Below are 24,486 nucleotides of genomic sequence, written 5' to 3'. Positions count from 1 at the left end.
TATAATCGAGATTAATCTATGAAATGTACGTAGATTTTTATACGAAAAGTTATAAATAAAAATAGGCCCACTGCCAAAGTTCCGGACCCCAATCACCAAAATAAAATATTTTATATAAAGACCGTATAATTCCTATCGATTGCTGTATCATTTTCCATTTGAACCCTAATGGTTAAAGAGTTACGTACAACACAGCGCGGCGGCGACGGACCAGGCTCTACGTGAAACTAAAACACACAAATATGTGTATAACCGGGAAAGCACTTTAGACTAGAGACTCCTTATTAGTCAAGTTTATAGCGTTATAGAATTTTCGTGTCAAATCAGTTTTTGTTATATTTGAGAAATTGATCCCATTAGAAAACAAAAAGAAATACTCCATATGTCGGCCATGGCTCAAAGATGGAGAGAAGGGAAATTGTTTACATTTGCCCTATAAACACTTTTGAACTATTGATAGCAATATTATATACGCGTTAATAATGCTAACAAAAAACATTTTATCACGAGTTAAGAGCGGTAGTGACAACGAATAGTCATACAACACACTACTCGGGAAAATTAATGCGCTTCTGTTTTGTAGGAGCTGCACCCTTCTAAAAGGTTTCGCGAATAATTTAGTCAATATGGCGGCCAATACTCAAAAGCAGGAAGGAATGAGTGGACACTAAGCCTTCCACTTGAGAGAAAATGACGTCCGGGTGAAAACTATAGCTATAGGTAAACTGAATATACACATCAGATATCAATTTGCGTTTCCGCATCCAAAGTGCCCCTAAGAATAGACATAACGCCAGATAATCCAGGCAGAATAGATTCCATACGCTACACTCGAGGGTTTTTTTTATTCCAAAGTGACGCATTCTCGTTACAAGTACTCGTAGGAATTCTTGGCATTCGTTCGTGTTATAAATTACATTGTTTCGGAAACGTCGCGCGTCAAAGAATAATTAGTAACCAATAAAGTACCAACGGGAAAAAAAACACAAAGGCCATTGGGAAATAGAGCGCTACAGTGGCGCCATTCCGTAAGAGCGGGAGTAACGGACACTAGCTAGGATCATCCCGACGAAACTGGGAAACAGAAAAATTGGAGATCCAACCCGGAGAAGAAGAGTAACGTGTAATTCCGGCGTCGCGACAACTACAACGACAAGATTAGAAGAATACTGTGGGGCAGCGAGGTCTATTCTTTCTCGATGGACGACGAGGAACGAAAGGACCCTGCCAAGTTGAATGAACAACGCGAAATAGAACCCAAGAATTTGAAGAGTTTCTTCAAATTTTTGTTGCAACGTTCTTCCATAAATGGAGTGTCTCGAATCGGGTATGGTCTTTGTTATCGTAAGTAACGTAATAGTCGTCAGAATGACACTGAATTCCTATTTTATTTAATGAGAGGTAGTCCGTAAAAGACTGACTAATCGGAGGTTTCGGAAAGCAATCATGTCCTATACTTGTCTCATTGTGGGTAGGGCTCGGCGTTTGGAGAAGAATTCTCAGTTCATTTCTTTTATATCCATATCCGAAAATTATCCGAATAAACAATTATTTGTTGCATATTCAATCGTATAATAGTCGCGAATAATATCCACAAATAATCAGTTTTTATCGAATTTTTTAGTGTTTTAAGTCGGAAAATTTTCCGGAAAATGACCGAGGCCTTTTTTCCGGAAAATTTTCCGTATTTCCCGAAAAAATAAAAAACGTTTTCATTAGTAGTTTAGTCTAATATGTCGTTTGTAAATTTAAATAAAGCGGCATTTTATCATAACTTTTTCGGATCTAACAGTAAAACTAAACCTCTAGACTAGTTTAAACTGATTAACAATGTAACGCTATTAATTGTTTGTAGTATGTTTACTGATATTAGACATTTTATATCGATAAAAAGTAAAAAACATTAAAAACTCTTAAAAAGTAATTTATGTTTCCATTTTCTAATTTTCCGATTTGCGGAAAATTTTCAAGAAATTTTCCCACATTTTATTTTTCCGGAAAATTAACAACACTAGAATTTTTTATGATTAATTGAAATTTTGGCGGTTAATTTATTCGTTTCCCCGAGCTTTAATTGTGGGCAAAATTATTGATAAATACGAGTCTAAACTTGTATCAACTTCAGAAGCTAAGGAAGTGATTATAGTAGTGAATTTTATAATTTATGTTTTTTTTTTGCTTAAAGGGAATATAACGTCAAGTCTTTTTTAAGGTTTTTTTATGTTTTTATGTTTACAATTTTAACCAGTGCCCAAAATATCTTAAGCCATAGGAGGGAGCGGGAAATGGTTAAAGTGTTGGTGTTCCACACCAAAACACCTGAGGTTATATTCCCTTTAAAGTAAGAGTTATTTTAACTTTTGAATAATTATTATTTTAAAAGAATTTGGCTGCTCCCTTTAAAAAAAGCGGTGATTTCTTGGCTATCATAAATTTCGATATCAAGCTGATGATTTAATATGGAAAATGAGGCGGTCATCCTGACTTTATTACGTTTACTGATGATTTTATTGTTAAGCAATGTCCGATTTATCAAATTTTGGTCGGGATCAGTACTGAGGCCAATTGGATCCATCGGGGCATTTGGTCGGCCGTTTTGATCCTGGGCATAATCGGCTGTTCCATCCAATGCCACCACTTCCTGCGCTCGTACTTCGCCTACCCGGTCGTCGTCAATCTGGAAGTCGACAACAGCTGGAACGCCGAATTCCCGGCCATCACCGTTTGTAATCTGAACAGGTAGCCTACGTTTCATTTTCACTTTTAATCAGTGTGTTTATATCCAAAACTAAGTTCATAATTTCATTCGTTAAAAAGATTTTGTACGCAATCGGTTAAAGCAAAAGTATATAATATATTAATTAAGAGAGAGTTATTTTGGAAATCAGAAAGTGATTTTGAGATATTAAAGTTGGTTGTATACCATTGAACCGAATCCCGTTCGAACGAATCCCATTGAACCGAAACGTATTTTCGTTTATAGCCCAACATGGCGGGATTCAGTTGAATGGGAAATTTAAATCTGGTTCGTTTTCACTTCGGGTAGGTTAGTTCAGGTTGGGTTAAGTTAGGTTAGGTTAGTTCAGGTTAGGTTAGGTTAGGTTAGGTTTGGTTAGGTTAGGGAAAAAGGTCTAAAAAAACACGTCGGTACGAAATAATAAATATTTAAGACATAGTTTAGTCCAAATTAGATATACTATCGTCACGTAACCTACGATATATAAATATGTATCACTAACGGTATATTGAATGAAAATGGAATTTGGTTGAATGGTACATTCGGACGAATGGGATTTCGGTCCAATGGTCTACAATCATTAAAGTTGAACTTTCGTGATTTTAGTGTTTTTTAGATTTCAGAAATAGTTTTTCTTTGAATTGTACCAGAAATAAATGAACCGAAGTTATCAGACTGCTATACTCCCCATGTTGGAGGCGTTTTCTTTATGAAGTTACATTTTTACCTCGAATTTAAAATTTTGCGCGCTACTAGGCCGAAAAAAAAAGTTTTTGCTTTTAGGAAAAGATTATTTATACTTAGAAATAGCTATACCAACAATTCCCAAGTGCAATTTATCACGTCAAAAGACGGGGATGGAAATTAGCTTCTATTTGACTCGATTTTCTAATCATTTTCATAGGGAAAAAGCCCTCGGATTCTGAGCGCTATTTCAATAACTTCGGTTCATTTACTTCTGATTGTACGGATTTTTGACATATTGCCGACCCCTCGAATCCGCTTGAAACGTGTACCTTAGCGAGTTCCCCACTCATTTTTACAAATCCGTCTTTCAAAAATAGTGCTGCGGTAATCATTATTTTGGACATTCTAGCAGTATTACATAGATATTAATACATTTTACAAATAAGTTAATATCCCTATAGTGTGTAATTTCCATATTATTAATTTTTGATAAGCAAATATTCTATAAATAAACTATTTTCCGTTGAAAACCGCGTCGAGGTTGCGACGGTACTCGTTTCATTTTTAATTCTCTCATAAAGAGTATATTATATACTTAAAGTTAAAGCACAGAACACCTACCCCAAGAAGAACTCGCATCTACATCGAAAAAATTGTATCTACAGTGACGCGGATTTTTTTTTTTTACAAAAAACAGAAAATAGCGTGTGAAAATCCTTTATTTTACTAATAAGTAAATAAAAAGTTGTGCGTGAGCCAGCTTCTACAGTACATTTTTTATAAGCTTCGTGCGTAGTTTAAACTTTAGTCAGAAGTATCGCCGCCTACCGACTGAGTTTTAAATCGAATGTGTGAAAGTTGCCTTCTCTATCAAAATTATATCGATAAAAAAGCTGAACGTTTCAGTTAACGAACATTCATATTCAAAAGTCGTCTGCTATTTCTTCACAAATTTAGTTGACAGGTATTAAAGTAGATGGCGCTATCTTTTCTAAGCTCTAAGCCTATTGTCTCGCGTGCTCGTCTTTGTACCTTTAAAACTGCCTCTACTTGTCGTGAGATGGCGCGCTCTTAAAAAAGCCGCATCACATTCGAGACATAAAAAGAAATCAAATTACTACGAGCGATACATGTCCCTCTTGGGGTAGATGGTCTGTGGTTTAAGTAATCTTTTAAAGGCGCGTGGACTACGTTTCTTGGTCCTCTCCTTTTATCAGTCGCGAATGGTTAATTCGCAGAGCGAGATTTTATTAAAAGTCGTAAATCGAGTGGAACCCGCGATTTCATTTCATTAAATTAGGGTCGGACGATGCTAAATGAAACCTTTAAGCGGATTTCGCGAGAGCGTGATTTTTAATTCGTCCGAATCACCGCAGAGCGTCTTGGAGTCGCCACAAAGACGCTTGTCTGGAGAGCTTTAGGATGAAAATACATTTCAAAATTTGCGCTCCGTTTGAACCATTATCAGTGCTCAATAACCTTCCGCACTCTCCTCCGTCGACACAAGTGGGCGTTGTTCAAACGGTAGGAATTACACAGTCAATACAGCCGCGTTCACACCTACCCTCTGAAACGATGCGAGTGACCGTTGCGCGTGCCAGCGTTTCAAATAACTTCGGCTGAACCGCTTCGTCACGGTTTATATATTTACACAGGTTAGACTACTTGTACCTTCATACGTACTAGCGTTTTGAGCCTCTTAAGTTCTTCTGACAGGCAACCCTGTTTTCTACTATGCTACTAGTACGCCCTCTAATGTATATAAACAGTACTAATTAATTTATTATTATTATTATTATTATTATAAATTAAATTTTTTTAAATTTTAATTATAAATACACTAATGAATTTTAAAATTTATTAATTATCTACGATAAATTTAAATTTAAAATATAGGTGGCGCTCTATTTTTAAATATAAATATTATTTTAACAATAGTTAAACTTTACACAAGCCGGCGCTGTAGGCGCGAAGTAGAAACGCGAGAGTAGCTCATAAACGTCCATCTCTGAGACGAAGTAGTCTAACCTGTGTAAATATATAAACCATGGCTTCGTCGACCAGTTTGGCAGCGATTCGTGACGTCATCGAGTCGGTTTTTTGTGAACCACGTTATTTATTAATAACTTTTTTATGAATATTTTACAAGAAAATAATCTTCAGTTTTTTGCATATTTAAATACAAAAACAATTCTTCCGTGTGCATTCGATTTGAATTAGATGGTTTTAAAACGTGACTCAACTGCGTGAGCAGACGAACTCCTAATTACGTGGCTATTCTCAGAGTTGAGCACCGCTCATCTCATTGTGAGCGGATTTTTATTATGAGCGAAAATGAGCGGTAAAATATCGTTTCACTAAAAGAGAGGAGCGAAAATGTTACCGCTCAAAAAAGAGCGGAAAGAGAGGAGCGCCAATTTAGCCGCTCAAAAAAGAGCGGAAAGAGAGGAGCGCCAATTTAGCCACTCAAAAAAGAGCGGAAAGAGAGGAGCGCCAATTTAGCCGCTCAAAAAAGAGCGGAAAGAGAGGAGCGAAAACTTTACCGCTCAAAAAGACGTGAGCGTGAGCAGCTCTTTAACGAAAATACCCAACACTGGTACTACGCGTCACACGCGTGCCCAATTTTCTTCAAAACTCACTGGAAATCTAACGTGTGAACAAACAGATTTCAAAACGCTACGAACCGCAGCGAGATCGAAATGAGGCAAAACGTTTCCGAGGGTACGTGTGAACGTGGCTTATGTATACCATACCATAAAATATAATTTCGCGATACGTACTAGGTTCCTCGACTCGCTTTAAAAATACTATTTACGGACCAGGCTAGAGCTATAGGGTGCGTCAAGGGCAAGGCGGCTACGGTTTTGTTTGCGCGGAAATGACTCGTCTCGCAGTGGACGCTAGACGTACAATGTCTCGTTTACGCGTGTACAGGGTGACGCCGAGACGGATGAGGGTAGAGTGCAACCAAGCGGCCGCGCAATGTGGCAAACCTCTTCCAGCGGCCTGTTACGATTTCGTCGATTGGTCGTACGTGTGTCACTACAGTCCCGGGTCGGGACTGGGATTCGTACCTTACTATTCGATCACGAATTTCGCCGGAATTCCCCAAACGGTAATTGAAGCTAATGCGCATGGGTGCTTACCGTTGAATTGGGAATAGTACCGCTAGAATGGCACAGGCGCGCTCGGGAGTTGTGGTTTCGCGAAACAAATTCTGAAATTTCGAGTCGGCGTACTCAGCCGTCAACTCTATCATTATACGGTGGCGCCATCTATCACTTTCAAAGTACATTAGTAGTATTAGAAAATTGTATAGGATATAGTTCCCGCCGCTAATAGCGGATGGCGCCACCAACAAATGATAGAGTTCTCAAGTTTGAAAAATTTGTTTCGCGGAAGGCAGATTGAAATGGCCATTCTAGCTGTACTATTCCCAATTCAATGGTGCTTACATCGTCGCTTATAGCGTTGTGTAAATAACGCTTTCCAAATTCCTAACTTCCTCGTATCAAAGATGATATAAACCTCGTACCCTAGATTCGAAATAACTGCCTCGCACGTAGACAATATCGTTTAATCACTTCCTGCTGGAACTCCGAAACAATTAGCTCCATAATTACCGTGGTAACCAACGATAGATAAGACTACGGCCAACTTTGATGACGCGCTATTCGGTCAACAGCGCTTCATCAAAGTTGGCCGTGATAAGACTATGTCAGCGACCGATGGAGGCTGATTTTTCGGAGGTCACCATAGATATATGAAAGAGCATAGATACCTTACGCTGCATACGGACCCGTGGGAAGAACGCGCAAGAGACAGCTAGCAGAAGACCCATATTTTCTGGATGCGCTACGTAATAGTGCCATCTATCGGTGACAAAAGTAGTATTTGGAAAAAGGAACACGGTAGATTAGGCCTAATAATGTTGATAGCCCTAGAGTAACGTGGAGTGGAAGTCATGTGACATTTTTTTGCTTTTGGTGGAAAGATGGCGCTATAACGTAGCGCATCCCGAAAATACGCGTTGTCTGCTAGTAGAATGGGCGAAACTATAAAGTAAATTTGGTCTTAACCAACTTGCTAAAATGGGAAAACAAAATCACGTGACTACCATATCACAGCCAACTTCGATTCGGTAACTCGTGTTCCTAGTTGGCCGTGCGACGGTAAAGAAAAAAAATTTCCTTCCAGATACTGCAGACAGCTAATTAACTTCCACTTTTCTATTACAAAATGTTCGAAACAATAATAATAATTAGATAATAATTTAGATGAATCGATCAAAATTTAAACCGCCATTAGCAAAATAAAATAAATAATAGTTCTTAATTCTTAGGATAGATGGCGTTGCCGTTCTCCACAAAGTCACGTGACTACCATCATTTCAGCCCCTCTAGACTTTATAGTTTCGCCTATTGTGGATCTATACTATTTCACGTCCCGGAAGTGGGTAAGCGCTTCGTTACAAAACCGGCAATCAGAAAGCTCTCAGAATTCGAATCTAGGGTACGGAGTTCTATACTATCTTTGTTAGTACATTCTAACAAAACGTTTTGGCCGAAAAGTGCTCATTTGTTATTATTAGGAGTGAGAACGAATTAACGTTAAATAAAAATATGAAGGTAGCACCCTCAGGCTCATCTCTACAATTGGGATAGGTATAGGGCTAAGCCCTAGGGCGCCGTGCTCAGGAGGGCTGCCATCTGGATCTTTATATTTTATTTTATTTTTATATTTTAATTGTAAAGTATTCAATAAAGACCCGTAATATGAAAAAGCTAGAGCGACTGATATTATTAGCCCCGGCGCTATTAAAACAATTCTGTGTTAGTTCTCGCGCCCCGGGCGAAATGCATGGGCGAAACTGACTTGTGAGTGTAGCGACCAGTGTTGGAAATAAGGCGGTGGCGTCGGTCAAAGACCAGTTTATTTCGGGCTATGACCAGTAAATTAAATAGAATCTAGGGGGTTCACTGGTCATAATGGCCAGTTTATTTTTAATTAATAGTATAATTCTATACCGAAAAGAGAAAATGATAAAAGCGTTGCGCTCTCAGTTCCTCACAGCCAATGAAATTGCGGATTTTGACTCCTAAATTGAGCGTATTTCGTGGCATCTGGCAGTAATACAATTTGATCAGTCAGATTCGTCGAACTAAATGCGAAACATCTAGATCAATCATTAAGAATATGTTTAAGAAAATAAGCATAGAAGACATTGCAATTTCCGAGGGGCAAACCACTCTTTGAAAGTCTGTACACCGGACTACGCTTAGATTAGCACTGCCAAAGGCAGGGACTTCAAAGATTACGCGTAGTCCCATTAGTACAGTCAAAGGTACGGCTCTGTACACCGATTACGCGGAGTGATCAGCCCCTCGGCAATTTCTTTATGACTTTCAGAAACAAAAAGAAGGTCAAAAAGGAGTAAAACTGTTGTTGTTCGAAGAACAAGAAGATGATGAAATATTTTTTAAAGTTCCTTAAGAAGTGTGATAAATATCAGAGCACTTTGCTTTGTGATAAATAAATATAATTACAGTTCCTAATCGCTATTAACAAATTACTTTCAAAGGTAAAATAAAAGGGGGGGAGAGAGATGGGTCAGAAAAGGGTGATCATGACCAGTTAATTTATTTTTAAGTAGGGGGTATAGTGGTCACATTGACCAGTACTTTTAAAAAGCTTATTTCCAACACTGGTAGCGGCCCTCCGGTATATACATCCCAATGGTAAAATTTTAGAGGCCCTGGGCGACAGCCCGGCTCCCCCCCCCCCCCTAAGCACGGCCCTGATGTGATTAATAAAAAGGTCGAGAAAGACATTATGACTGCTGGAAAAGATCGGGGTAAAAAGTTTTGGAAATACTTAACAAGGCTACGAAAGGCAGTACGTAAATCAAAGACGCCTACGAGTATGGTGAAAATGGTTCTATCTTATCGGAACGGGAGGGAATTGTCAATCGCATCCGCGACTACGTCCTGGACCTCGAAAGCGAGTTATTGATGAAATCGGCGCCGACTAGTCACTTAGAAAGTGCCGAAGTTGATCGAAGCCTGATTTCGATTGATATCGTGGAAGGACCTTTCTCAAAGGAGTAATTGGAATTAGTATTGCGAAATTTGCGTTCGGGAAAGGCAGCCGGTCCTGACGAAATTTACGCGGAATGCCTGAGAACACTGGGTCCTAATGCTAGACACTGCTTGTTGCGAATCCTTAATGCCTTCCGTAGAGATCGGGTTATTCCAGAAGTTTGGACCGTAGCGCGCGTGACGTTGATCCATAAAGGTAAAGATAAGCCAGAAGATGAACTGAACTCGTACAGGCCTAAGATTTACGCAATGTTGGTACGAGAGCGGCTGAATGCGGAACTTGAAAATAGTATTTCTTTGCACGAAGCGCGGTTTTCGAAAAGATCGTCAAATAGCCGACAACTTATTCGTTCTGACTCAACTAATAGAAATTAGCCGACACAGGAAACTAAATCTTTACTTGGCATTTCTGGATATCACCGAGGCCTATGATAGTGTCGATAGAAATCGACTATGGAAGAGCCTCGAAACTAAAGGTGTAACTAAGGACAGCGTAGAATTAATCCAGAGTTTGTACAGTAGTTGCACCTATACATACACCCTGGATGATATTACCACAGAACCGGTCAAGAGTAGAATAGGGCTTCGTCAAGGATGCCCTTTGTCTCCTTTACTGTTTGTAGTGTTTCTTGACGAGCTTGCGTTAAAGTTATCCACCCTTAAAGTCGGTGCTAGAATTCCAAATTATGATGACGTGGACAGACCGGTGGACGGCGGAATGACTGTGTTGCGTAATTCGTTTATACCGTGTTTGATGTATGCTGATGATATAGTTCTGTTAGCGAATAGGGGCCAGGATCTTCAGTCACTTCTGGACGAATGCACGAAATTCGCCGAAGAAAAAGGTCTTTCCTTTAGTTTGGAAAAGTCGAACGTAATGCCTATATTGATGGAATCGCCCGCTTTGAATTGCGATTTTTTTCTTCAGGAAAGTAAAATGGACGTTGTTAACTCTTATAAATACCTAGGTATTGAGTTATGTTCTAGTCAGAACTACCTTGAAAAGTGGGAAAACACATTGGTGGCTAAAGCAAATAAACTTCGGTGGATGGTCCGAAATTTGTCTGAAACCTCCTATAATTCCTATTCGGTTGCGCGTACACTGTGGAAGATGGTTGTTGTTCCCGCGCTAACTAATGCCAATGAAATTTTAGATGTTCCGAAATCCGTGATGGATTCTTTGGAATATGCCCAATGCGAAGTGGGACGCTACGCTTTGAGCGCGGGACAAATGGCGGCGCACGCGGCTATTAAGGGTGAAATGGGTTGGAGCCTGATGATCGAGAGAGAGGCGTCTAGCAAATTGAAATATATTGGTCGTTTGAAATTCATGGCCCAAGGTCGTCTCGCGAAGAAGGTGTACGAAGTAACACGCAATTTGAGTAATTTTAGCACCCGTTTCACGAGAAAAGTAGCGGTTCTTGATCGAGGCTACGGAGTTGATACGGAGAGACATATAGCGACAACGGAGGTCCAATGGAATAGTTACGTTGACACAGATGTTCGCAGACACGCGCAGTCTAAATGGCAGAATAGAGTAGCGGGACACAAGTCCCTACAGATTTATAAAGGCAAAGCTAAACCTGGTCCGGAAGATTTCTACGACGGCAGTTTCTGCAGTGGACTCTTATTTCAAGCTCGGACGGGCGCTCTATTGACAGGCGAACGTTGCGAACAACTATTTGGCTGTTCGCCGAAATGTGTACAGTGTGGAGCGGATAAGGAGACCCTTGAACACGTTTTACTTCAATGTCCGGCCATGGAGGTTTTTGAGGAAATTCAAGATTGGAGAGAGTCATCTTTTCATTTGCCCATGGAAGCCCTTCTTGGTTTCACGATAACATACTGGAACCCATCACTTCTGAAGCATCTACTGAATAAATGGCACTGGAAGAAACGTGAGATCTTGCGGGGGAAGTGACAAAATCTAGAATTTCTTGTTTACTCTTTTGTGACCGCTTGATTTTTTATTGTGTGAACTCTATTACTATATATCTCAATTAATATGTAATAATATTTTGTATATTCATGATAACTGATTGTGCTCCCCAAAGCGGAGCCGCCCTGATCTAAAAGGGTGCGTATTGTACGCAAATAAAATAAACTATTCATTCATTCATTCATGTTTGGGAGCACGCAAAAATTCATAAGTAGAAATGAATACATTCTTAACGTGATCTAATTGCGATATTTAAATGGTGGGGTTTGAAACGTTAATTCCATGTTGTAAAACTACACTGAGAGAGTCATCTTTTCATTTGCCCATGGAAGCCCTTCTTGGTTTCACGATAACATACTGGAACCCATCACTTCTGAAGCATCTACTGAATAAATGGCACTGGAAGAAACGTGAGATCTTGCGGGGGAAGTGACAAAATCTAGAATTTCTTGTTTACTCTTTTGTGACCGCTTGATTTTTTATTGTGTGAACTCTATTACTATATATCTCAATTAATATGTAATAATATTTTGTATATTCATGATAACTGATTGTGCTCCCCAAAGCGGAGCCGCCCTGATCTAAAAGGGTGCGTATTGTACGCAAATAAAATAAACTATTCATTCATTCATTCATGTTTGGGAGCACGCAAAAATTCATAAGTAGAAATGAATACATTCTTAACGTGATCTAATTGCGATATTTAAATGGTGGGGTTTGAAACGTTAATTCCATGTTGTAAAACTACACTGGTTTTACTGTAAACTGTTTAAAAAAACTTCATGTATATCAAAATGACGGCCATTATTGGGGAATTTTGCACGGCGAACTCCCACAATACCGCCATCAATTTCGTTGACAGTTGCTTCTCTCATATTTTGTTCGAGTCAATTCCTAATTATATTGCACGATACACTTGGTTTAAATTCCTCGCATTGTCAGAATGAGAGCCCACCAAATTGGTTCATTTCGTATCTCCGAGATCGGAAGTAAATTTAAATGATACGAAAATATCAAACTCTAAATAATCGCAAGATCAATTTAGGCATTCTGGTACAAAATAACCCGACACATTCGATATGAATTACGGATGGACGGACTTGTTAATATTGAAAACGAAAGAGTTCCAAGATAAAAAATGATAAAGCGGAACTAAACTCGATCTCACTCGATTTAACGTTCATTCGTCCAGCATTACAAGAATTATGGATCTGAACCATATTGTTGGTTTCAGGGTGACCCCTGTACGAATGCGAGTCGAATGCGACCAAACCGCCGCTCGATGCGGTCAACCATTGCCCCAGGCCTGCTTTGATTTCGTTAATTGGACCCAAAGACATCAACAATGTATTACTTCCCAACAATCGCTCGACGTGCCCTTCTATTCAGACCCAATAGGAATCCCCCAAACGGTAATTGCGAATACTGTGGCCTTTCATCGTTCCCTAGTGAGAAATACAAATTTAGCTATCAAAAATTATAGAATTAATTGCAACTGCTTTAGTCAGTGTATCGGCTGAAGAAGCTATTGTCTGCTGCTGATTAAAGGGAGTAGAACCCTTCTTGTTTGGTAGGGTGCGCCATAGCTTCTCTCTTTTCTCTCTCATAGCGCTAGTCTAGAACGATAGTAGAAACACCCAATTCTTCTATTAGAGGAAGCGTGTCAGCCCTGAAGAGGTTTTCTCACTTGAAACCTTTATTGTTTCATATTTAGCGTTTAATTTTTAAATGCACCCTTAATTAACATATAAACAACAATATCCGAGCTATAAATTAATTATTTTCATTATAGTTTGGATATTTATTCAAATATAATTTCATAATAATGAGGTACGTGGTTCTAGATTCACGAAAGGCGTTCTAGTAGATATGAGAAATTAAAGCACTACCAAAGCGGGGATACTTTTAATGGGATAATTCTTCAAAAACCACTGTATTTCACACTACGTATAACACGTGGTTAGATAAATGATGGGAGGGAATTATGTATTGCCCCAAATTCCTGAAAAGGTTATACTCCCTTTAATTATACTGAACTGGCCTTTTTCTACCATCCGCTACAGCTTCGCGTAATGAACGAAGAAATGCATGTTTCTATGGGCTTGCCAGTCATTTTATAACTGCGCTCTCTAATCCATTTTGATTCCACGAAGGGCCTAAAACAACGCGTCACCTGCAAGCAACTTCAAAACAGAGAAGTCAATCCCGTGAAAAAGAAGGAGTTGACGTTCTTGTCCGATTACGCTAAGTTACCCGAGGACTTCCGCGCTCGAGTCGGACACCAGTTTGACGATCTGATACACCGATGTACCTTCAACGGAGAACCTTGCGACATAACGTACGATTCCGTGTTAAGATGTTAGCGCGTTTAAACCTTTGACGCTATGAATATTTTTGTTACCCTTAGACATTTCACCGTCCATCCGCCTTCGCTAGCCTTGGGCAACTGTTTCACCTTCAATGGGAAGGGTGACAATATTTCGACTCCAGTTTACACGCAGTCAGTCGGGATAGAATCCGGTATATCCATTAACTTGGCATTATCTACTGTAACCCGTATGCCATAAGTGTGCCAGTTCCCTACCTTTCGCTTGTTAAATTTAATATTGAGAGTCATTTCTAGAAGGACAACACGTTTTTGAGGAATTTTAGACTATGTCATTAGGCCTAATACGCGTTCTTTGCCTCGTTGCGAAGGCTTTTAGTAGCGGCGCGTGATTTAAGTTATTAAGTTTTGCGTGTTCTTCTAGAAACAACTAAACGTTGCGATGGTTCCCAATTTCATTGACTGCGGATTACGTCATCTGGTTTCTTTTCCGGGATGTATGAAAATCACGAATTAATGGCTAGGTCTAGTTTTTCGTGCTGATTTGTTTAATTTAGGTTAAGGTTTGGTTATGTTAGGGCAATGTTAGGGTTATGTTAGGTTTAGGTTAAGATCATGTTATGTTAGGTTTAGGTTAAGGTTATGTTATGTTAGGTTTAGGTTCAGATTATGTTATGTTAGGTTTAGGTTAAGATTATGTTATGTTAGGTTTTAAGGTTATGTTATGTTAGGTTTAGGTTAAGATTATGTTATGTTAGGTTTAAGTTAAGGTTATGTTATGTTAGGTTTAGGTTAAGATTATGTTATGTTAGGTTTAGGTTAAGATTATGTTATGTTAGGTTTAGGTTAAGATTATGTTATGTTAGGTTTAGGTTAAGATTATGTTATGTTAGGTTTAGGTTAAGATTATGTTATGTTAGGTTTAGGTTAAGATTATGTTATGTTAGGTTTAGGTTAAGATTATGTTATGTTAGGTTTAGGTTAAGATTATGTTATGTTAGGTTTAGGTTAAGATTATCATAAGTGTACAATATTGTTACATAAGTGTGACACTTCCTATTCTTCACATGCAAATGTTTTACTGAAAGCTATTCGCGTCACACGTAGCCTTTGACAGCGCCCCGCTAGGAGTAGATTTTCATCTTGTGATGACGTCATTCCGTTACTAGCTCTCACGACGTCAGTAAAATATTCCCCAAAGTGACAAACTTATGGAACAATATTATAGACTTATGGATTATGTTATGCTAGGGTTAAGGTTATGTTATGTTAGGGTTAAGTTAATATGAATATTAAGGTCTTTTGGTTGAAAAATTACTTTGGATTGCTAGAGGAGTTTTGGCCAACGACAATTTAGAACCGTTGCTACATTTAGTCACGCGTGATCTTCTCGCTAATCTTTTAGCTATTTCAACTAGCTGGCACACTTATGGAACATAATTATAGATCCCGATGAATGATTCGTGTGGATTTTAGGTCTACTTTTAGAGTTAAATTTCGAGACTGCCGACTACTTAAACCTGACGGAAGATGTGGGAGCCAGGATCAGTGTCCACGACTTCGCGTCGACTCCGATTCCGGCCGAAGACGGCTTCAACGTCGCCCCTGGATACGAAGCCCTCATTGGACTTAAGAAAGTTAGTTTACTTTTAATCGCCTTGCCAGGCCCGTACATGGGGGGCGCCAGGGGATGCTCAGCGCCCCCAAATGAGTACTTGAGCATCCCCAATTCGACCGACCCAAAAAAAATCGATTGCTCAATTACCGAAAGATATGATCTAAAACATTTGTATATTAATCAAAAAGGAAAATTACTTTTACTAACGAACTAGTATCAGTAGATATTTGAAACCATTTTACTATAGTTTTTGAAAATTGCTTTCGCGCGTCTCACTGCACCAGAAAAACTTTTCAAATGTAGAAATATTGAACCAGCTTATCAAAAATGTTTTGACGGATATTTTAGGGCTACAAGCGGATTAGTATATTTACTAAATTCATAGGTGCGGAGATAAAAATGACTCAAGGCATTAGCACCCCAAAAAGAATTTGAGCGCCCCCGAGTTTTGGTGGCTGTGTACGGGCCTGTCCTTGCCACAACAGAATAAAACACATTTGACAAAGGAAGCAGATCCTTTCACGAAGGCCCTTAAAGACAATTTTGAAATGCCGAAGTCTTACTAGATGGTACCAGCTGTCGAAAACGTTGAAAACAAAATTCTACAAAATAAATCAAAATATATATTTTTTCCCAGAGTTGAAGTTTTGTTATTGTTTTACGTAATATATCCCTTTAATTAAAACTTAATTAACTCAAATTTAATTTAGTTGAATAAATTGTCATATATATTTCGTTCACCCCGAAAGGATAACATTTTAGCGCCATCTAGTATAAATTGAAGTATTAAAATTGAACCTCTAATGGCTTCGCTTTAAATGTTTGTTCATTGGTCAAATTTAATTCGTTAGACCTCTGTTAAACGCCTACCACCACCGTACAAGGACAAATGTTACGATTACACCAAAATCAAATCTGGTCTGATGGAGGACAGTAGCCAAGAGGTATTTTATTATCATTCCAGCTCTAATTTTTGGTAGTCTTAAGTTAAAGTGTATCGCTTGTATTTTTAGAGCTGTTTCCGAACCTGTTTTCAAAATCACACAACACGAATGTGCAACTGCAGTAACCCCTTTTTAAAAATACCAACTCTAGAAGATGTCAGGGTTTGCGATTTGAACTTAGAAGACGATGGTATAATTTTACGTATAATAAGTGTGGTAAATCGATATGTCGTAGATATAACAATTATTGGGTTCAACGACTTTTACGATTTCACCGATATCGATATTAACCTATTAACGATACTTCTACCTATAAACAGGATGGTAGAATGGTCAAAATTTAAATTTTAGAACTGATTGATATTTAATTTATTTTGATTTCTATTTGATTTATTTTGATTTCTATTTGATTTATTTTGATTTCTATTTGATTTATTTTGATTTCTATTTGATTTATTTTGATTTCTATTCGATTTATTTTGATTTCTATTTGATTTATTTTGATTTCTATTTGATTTATTTTGATTTCTATTTGATTTATTTTGATTTCTATTTGATTTATTTTGATTTCTATTTGATTTATTTTGATTTCTATTTGATTTATTTTGATTTCTATTCGATTTATTTTGATTTCTATTTGATTTATTTTGATTTCTATTTGATTTATTTTGATTTCTATTTGATTTATTTTGATTTCTATTTGATTTATTTTGATTTCTATTTGATTTATTTTGATTTCTATTTGATTTATTTTGATTTCTATTCGATTTATTTTGATTTCTATTCGATTTATTTTGATTTCTATTTGATTTATTTTGATTTCTATTTGATTTATTTTGATTTCTATTTGATTTACATATGATTTCTATTTGATTTACATATGATTTCTATTTGATTTACATATGATTTCTATTTGATTTACATATGATTTCTATTTGATTTACATATGATTTCTATTTGATTTACATATGATTTCTATTTGATTTACATATGATTTCTATTTGATTTACATATGATTTCTATTTGATTTAATTTAACATGATTTCCATTTCATTTCTTTTAACATTATTTCCATTTCATTTCTTTTAACATTATTTCCATTTCATTTCTTTTAACATTATTTCCATTTCATTTCTTTTACTATCGATTTAATTTCTTTTAATATCGATTTCATTTCTTTTACTATCGATTCCATTTATTTTAATATAAATATTTTTCTTTTAAAATAAATATTTTTTCTTTTAATATAATTTTTTTCTTTTAATATAAATATTTTTCTTTTAATATAAATATTTTTCTTTTAATATAAATATTTTTCTTTTAATATAAATATTTTTCTTTTAATATAAATATTTTTCTTTTAATATAATTTTTCTTTTAATATAAATAATTTTTTTAATATAAATATTTTTTTTAATATAATTATTCTTTTAATATAAATATTTTTTCTTTTAATATAAATATTTTTCTTTTAATATAAATATTTTTTCTTTTAAAATAAATATTTTGCTTTTAATATAAATATTTTTTCTTTTAATATAAATATTTTTTCTTTTAATATCGATTTCATTTATTTTAATATCAATTTCATTTACTTTAATATCGATTTCATTTATTTTAATATCGATTTCATTTCTTTTAATATATACAGGGTGTTTCAAAAGGTTATGCAAAATTATAAGGAGTTGTAGGGTGTGAGTTGAGAAGTATGCCTGTTTTTCCCCCATTTCCAACGATGAGTTATAACTTATAAGAGCGCCTGAGAGCTTCAAAGTGTGGCCTACTAGACCCTGGAAGTAAGCTGCAACAAGCGTCAAACCAAGCAGCAGGTACTTTTAAGTACTGTTTATTTTTTTAAGTTTACTTTTTTACGCTGGTTACCTCGATTTGTTTACAATGTCCTTTTATACCTATCACACGAACCCCAACCTTAATGTTCGCATTTCCCTGCTGCTTGGTTTTGCGCTTGTTGCAGCCTACTTCCAGGGACCACACTTTGAAGCTCTCTGGCGCTCTTTTCACTCATCGTAGGAAAATGGGGAAAAAACAGGCATACTTCTCAACTCACCCCCTACAACTCCTTCAAATTTTTGCATAACCTTTCGAAACTCCCTGTATATATATATTTTCTTTAAAGACGATTTAATTTCTTTCGATATCGATTTTATTTATCTTAATAAAAATTTTATTTATTTTAATATCGATTTATTTTCGTACTGTAACGACTATCAGAGAAGACCACAATACCGATATCGATATGATATTGGTAATCGCTTAAAGTTAATTAAAAGCTGCTTACTATCCTTTCAAGTCTGTTGCTTAGAAAGCGTGGAGGATTATTTCAAAAATACCACGGATGAACACATTTGTCATTGTCCTCTACCCTGCGAGTAAATTAAGCATTTTTTATAACGCCAGAAGCTTATAGCCTCTTACCAGAGAAGTATCCAACTTATCCATTTAAATGAAACATGTACCTTCGCTGGTTTGACGCAGATTCCGCTGTTAGCGGATGTGTACATCGCATCGCTACTCACAATTTACCATTCGTATTCAACCTATAAATAGCGTTGTCGAATTATAAAAATTCAACTTTTAAAACGGTTTTCTATTTCATTTCTTTTGATTTTTATTTCATTTATCTTGATTGCTATTTAATTTAGTTTCATTTGATATTTATTTCATTTCTCTTGATTGCTATTTAATTTAGTTTCATTTGATATTTATTTCATTTCTCTTGATTGCTATTTAATTTAGTTTCATTTGATATTTATTTCATTTCTCTTGATTGCTATTTAATTTAGTTTCATTTGATATTTATTTCATTTCTCTTGATTGCTATTTAATTTAGTTTCATTTGATATTTATTTCATTTCTCTTGATTGCTATTTAATTTAGTTTCATTTGATATTTATTTCATTTCTCTTGATTGCTATTTAATTTAGTTTCATTTGATATTTATTTCATTTCTCTTGATTGCTATTTAAATTAGTTTCATTTGATATTTATTTAATTTCATTTCATTGGATTTTTAATCAAGTTATTTTAATTTATATTCAATTTCTTTTGATTTCTTTTGTTGAAGTTTTGTAGCAAAGCTCCCTTGCATAGATAGAATGATCAAAAACTCAAGTTATAATACAAATGGTTTATTATAGCGACATTAATTAAAAGATTATATTTACAAAAATAAAAACTGGTTATGAACAGGAACTAAACTCATACTGACACACTACACAATAATGCTATGAGTATTTATACTAAGATTAAAAATAATAACGTTATCGGTAGTAAAAAAACGTAACGGAGATAACAAAAAAAACCTCCAAAGGTTTAACCGCGTACAAAAATTGAAATCGAATTTTTCCTTCAACATCTTTTAATTTATATTTAATATATTTTGATTTATATTTACTTAATTTTGATTTCTATTTAATTTAATTTATTTTGATTTATATTTACTTAATTTTGATTTCTATTTAATTTAATTTATTTTGATTTTTAATTTATTTTGATTTTTAATTTATTTTTATTTTTATTTTTAATTTATTTTTATTTTTAATTTATTTTTATTTTTAATTTATTTTTATTTTTAATTTATTTTGATTTTTAATTTATTTTGATTTTTAATTTATTTTGATTTTTAATTTATTTTTATTTTTAATTTATTTTTATTTTTAATTTATTTTTATTTTTAATTTATTTTGATTTTTAATTTATTTTTATTTTTAATTTATTTTGATTTTTAATTTATTTTTATTTTTAATTTATTTTGATTTTTAATTTATTTTGATTTTTAATTTATTTTGATTTTTAATTTATTTTGATTTTTAATTTATTTTGATTTTTAATTTATTTTGATTTTTAATTTATTTTGATTTTTAATTTATTTTGATTTTTAATTTATTTTGATTTTTAATTTATTTTGATTTTTAATTTATTTTGATTTTTAATTTATTTTGATTTTTAATTTATTTTGATTTTTAATTTATTTTGATTTTTAATTTATTTTGATTTTTAATTTATTTTGATTTTTAATTTATTTTGATTTTTAATTTATTTTGATTTTTAATTTATTTTGATTTTTAATTTATTTTGATTTTTAATTTATTTTGATTTTTAATTTATTTTGATTTTTAATTTATTTTGATTTTTAATTTATTTTGATTTTTAATTTATTTTGATTTTTAATTTATTTTGATTTTTAATTTATTTTGATTTTTAATTTATTTTGATTTTTAATTTATTTTGATTTTTAATTTATTTGATATCTATTTAATTTATTTTGATTTTTAATTTATTTGATATCTATTTAATTTATTTTGATTTTTAATTTATTTGATATCTATTTAATTTATTTTGATTTTTAATTTATTTGATATCTATTTAATTTATTTTGATTTTTAATTTATTTGATATCTATTTAATTTATTTTGATTTTTAATTTATTTGATATCTATTTAATTTATTTTGTTTTCTATTTAATTTATTTAGATTTCTATTTAATTTATTTTGATTTCTATTTAATTTATTTTGATTTCTATTTAATTTATTTTGATTTATATTTAATTTATTTTGATTTCTATTTAATTTATTTTGATTTCTATTTAATTTATTTTGATTTCTATTTAATTTATTTTGATTTCTATTTAATTTATTTTGATTTCCATTTAATTTATTTTTATATTTAGTTTATTTTGAGTTTTAATTTCTTTTGATTGTTATTTAGTTTATTTTGTTTTAATTTCATTTGATTGCTATTTAATTTCATTTGATTGCTATTTAATTTCTTTTGTTTTAATTTCATTTTATTGCTATTTAATTTGTTTTGATCGCTATTTAGTTTCTTTCGATTTCTGTTTAATTTCTTTTGATTCGATTATACATGTAAAATGTACAAATTACACTGCGTAGGGATATGTACTTATTTATAAAGCATATCTTCCCTAATTATAGTTTTAAAAACTGGTTATATGATGTAATTCGCACGGCACAACGTTTTCTTTCAAAACATATTTTGAAAAATTAGCGGGAGCCTTCAAAGATACATGTGTCAAGCGAATAATAATGGCGCTATTGAGATATGAATACTTCTCTCTTAAGAAATATATTATTTACTTCTGTTAACTAACTCGAAAATTGGAACATAGAGATGAGATATTCTTTCTGAATGTAGAAAACATTATTACGATACGACGCTCTCGTTTTCGGAATGGCCGTCGGAAAGATATTTAAAAAACATGGTGGGTTGTGTTCATTTCGAAGCTCTTTGTTCTGGTATAGTTTAAAACACAATATTTTTAATTTAAGTTGCAAGAATTACGTATATCTCAGAATAGGTCGTTGGATTTCTTTAACTTGACACAAAATTCACAACCAAATCAAAAACTCAAGCCAGAAGATCTCGAAATGGATAGATTCAGGTTTGTAGGTTTTCGAATGTTCCGCCTTATTTATTTATTTTATTTTTGTCTAGTAGATGGCGACGTTGCGCGTATTTCGTTAATTCTATTTTTTGCGTTCAGCTTTGCCAAACTAACGATACTTATAATTTATAATACACGTTTTGGGTAAAAGCATAGTTTCAAGGGCGTACTATATAGTGCGGTATTTTAGAAATTTAGATAATTCAGCCACAGCGTATAATATTTTTCAATTTTGGTGGAAAATCGATTAAAACATTAACTTTTAATGATTATGGTTACAGTTTTTCTTTATAACCCTGGCTCAACTGATGCGGACCTTGTTACTATGATTTGATTTTTACGATCTGGAAATTTAAAGGGAGTAGGAACTAAATCGAAAAATCGTCTGCAATCACGCGCTACGACGTGTTATTAACGTAACTAGCGCCAGTTAATCTCTAGCTTTTGAAAATCCTGGTGGCAGAATTGAGAATTTCTTTGATACACTGGTTAGAGTAAACATTAGACACTAAATAACATTTAAAAGTGAAAGAGTAAAAAATAAAACGACAACAAAACTAATTTTGGGACTAAACATCAAGTTGAAAAGCAATATTTCGCGAATGCGTCTGATTTAAAATAATTTGCCAAGTAGGTGAAAATTTTAGGATAGTTATGTAGCTAATAGCTCCTAGATGGCGAAAGCGATTCAATCGAATGATAACCGCCAAATTTAAATTACTATATTGAGCAATGTTGAGCGATATTTTGACTATACCAATGGTTTCGATAACGGACCGAGGGGCAGGTCACTTCCATTTTCGGTGCGTCTTAATAATAATAAAATGTTTAAATCAGGGTAATCGTGATTAAATCAGGGTAATCAAGATTAAAAAATCTAATCAAGATTAGAAAATCTAATAACGATTTAAACGAGATTTAATCATTCTAATCATGATCTAATCTTTTTAATCAGGATCTAATCATTTAAACGATATTTAATCATTTTAATCACGATTTAATCAATATAATCGGTCGAATGGAGAATTTATCATTAAAATCAAAACTAAAGTACGATTTAATCATACCTAGGAGCAACAAACACAAGGAGAACGCAACTAGCCTTTAAACACGCTAACGAAGGGTTGTGTACGAATTTCATTGGACGAGCGTCACGAGCCTTTACGCTGAACGTTTTACGGGCGGGGGGAAGACAATTTCAATTATCTAGCCAATGAAAAATGTACACAAGAAAATCCACGACTTTAATCAGGATTTAACCTTTTTAAACAGATTTAATCATTTTAATCAGATTTAATCATTTAATCATGATTAAATCAGATTTAATCATTTTAATCAGATTTAATCATTTAATCATGATTAAATCAGATTTAAACATTCTAATCAGGAATAAACGTGATTTAATCAACTTAATCGTGATTAAATTGAATTTAATCAAAATTATCACGATTAAATCGGATTTAATCTTTTGAGGGGTGCGTAGTTAATCAAGGAAGTGACCTGCCCCTCGTAACGGACAGCCAATATAAATAGAATTTAGATCGATTACCCAAAAGGGTTCTTGATAAAACTAAAAAATGGCCGTATGGTATTATCCTCAAACTGTATGAAACTAAATTGGAAATTATACTTTAATTTTCAATACAAATGTATATTATTAATGAAAAAATAATAATTTTTCATCATGGTTTTAGAAAAAACAGGGCCAAAGTGCGGGTATTCTATCGAACGCTGGAAAAAACCGTGTATAAACAAATTCCGATGTATGAGGTAAATTCGTACGACACGCGTTGTCGAATGCCATAAATTAATGTGATTGTTTTGAAACAGGACTCCGAAGTATTTAGCCAAATGGGAGGACAATTAGGTCTGTGGCTAGGCGTCAGTCTCATAGCGCTTTTCGAATGTTTTGAAAGCGCCGTTCTACTCGTACATTTCGCCATTCGAAGGAAAACCGAAGACAAGAGCCGAGCTTGATTCATTTCACGAATTCGCGGATCATTGTCCTCTTTGTTCATATTTCTTCAATTAAAACGAATTATTATTCAGCGAAAATGATGTAGCGCGAAATAGCCTACCTCCAATTACATTTTATTTTGTTAAATATATTAATAAAAAAAGGTGTCAAGGCAAAGTCTTTGAGAGCGTGATCGTGCAAGGTTTGCGTCAAATTGTGGCATTAAATGTACGGGGAGGGAAATAATAATTGCGAAAGCGAAACCAGAAGCTGATTGTATGAATCACATCCGGCTCGGAAATTGTTAGAAAAACGTTCTCTAACATGGAATACGGAATATCCAATCGGCGTTAAAATAACCCGATATTTCGTTACGTCGTTTTTCAACGGCTTTGAATGTATCGGGCGAGCTGTCGGGTGCTAATCTAATTAGGGAATATACGCTTCCTGAAAGGCTGAAATTCTGACGAAATTAAGCGCGGTTATGCAATGTCTGGATTGCGTGTAAAATTCTACCATATTTTGGAGTAATTTCGCGCCATTTTTTTGCGCAAATTATACGGTCGGTACATTTAGAGAAATTTAATACTCAGAAACGCAAGTCCGAGGCCTTCTTAATTCTTTTGGCAACTTTTTTATTTACATTTGGAGAACTTGCCCCGACAGGAACCACGTGTACCCCCCCCCCCCCCCGGGGTTTTCCACTCTGTCCAGAGCTCCACATATGGAGCAAATAGCTTTGTGGAAAAGTAAG

The 24,486-nt window shown here is 34.3% G+C and overlaps 1 protein-coding gene across 2 annotated transcripts; it reads left to right on the top strand.

Annotated features, from left to right (window-relative positions):
* The first annotated feature begins 1,011 nt into the window (after nucleotides 1-1,011).
* On the top strand, nucleotides 1,012-23,909 carry LOC149933170 (degenerin mec-10-like). Of its 2 annotated transcripts, none has more exons than XM_090156251.1 (13): nucleotides 1,012-1,327; nucleotides 2,554-2,739; nucleotides 12,696-12,873; nucleotides 13,615-13,799; nucleotides 13,869-13,981; nucleotides 15,264-15,424; nucleotides 16,257-16,349; nucleotides 16,419-16,539; nucleotides 18,661-18,739; nucleotides 21,526-21,592; nucleotides 21,660-21,772; nucleotides 23,470-23,545; nucleotides 23,606-23,909. In XM_090156251.1, exons 1-13 carry the CDS (start codon nucleotides 1,200-1,202, stop codon nucleotides 23,750-23,752), a joined length of 1,647 nt encoding a protein of 548 aa, XP_090012377.1. In that variant the 5' UTR covers nucleotides 1,012-1,199; the 3' UTR covers nucleotides 23,753-23,909. The 2 variants fall into 2 exon arrangements, with proteins under 2 accessions (XP_090012377.1, XP_090012376.1); XM_090156250.1 differs by lacking the exon at nucleotides 12,696-12,873 and adding an exon at nucleotides 6,359-6,539.
* The last annotated feature ends 577 nt before the right edge of the window (nucleotides 23,910-24,486 follow it).

The sequence above is a fragment of the Leiobunum rupestre genome, chromosome 8 (assembly GCF_980474605.1).
Source record: "Leiobunum rupestre chromosome 8, qqLeiRupe1.1.hap1, whole genome shotgun sequence".
NCBI classification, from domain to species: domain Eukaryota; kingdom Metazoa; phylum Arthropoda; class Arachnida; order Opiliones; family Sclerosomatidae; genus Leiobunum; species Leiobunum rupestre.
This window is presented reverse-complemented; position numbering and strand designations above follow the sequence as displayed.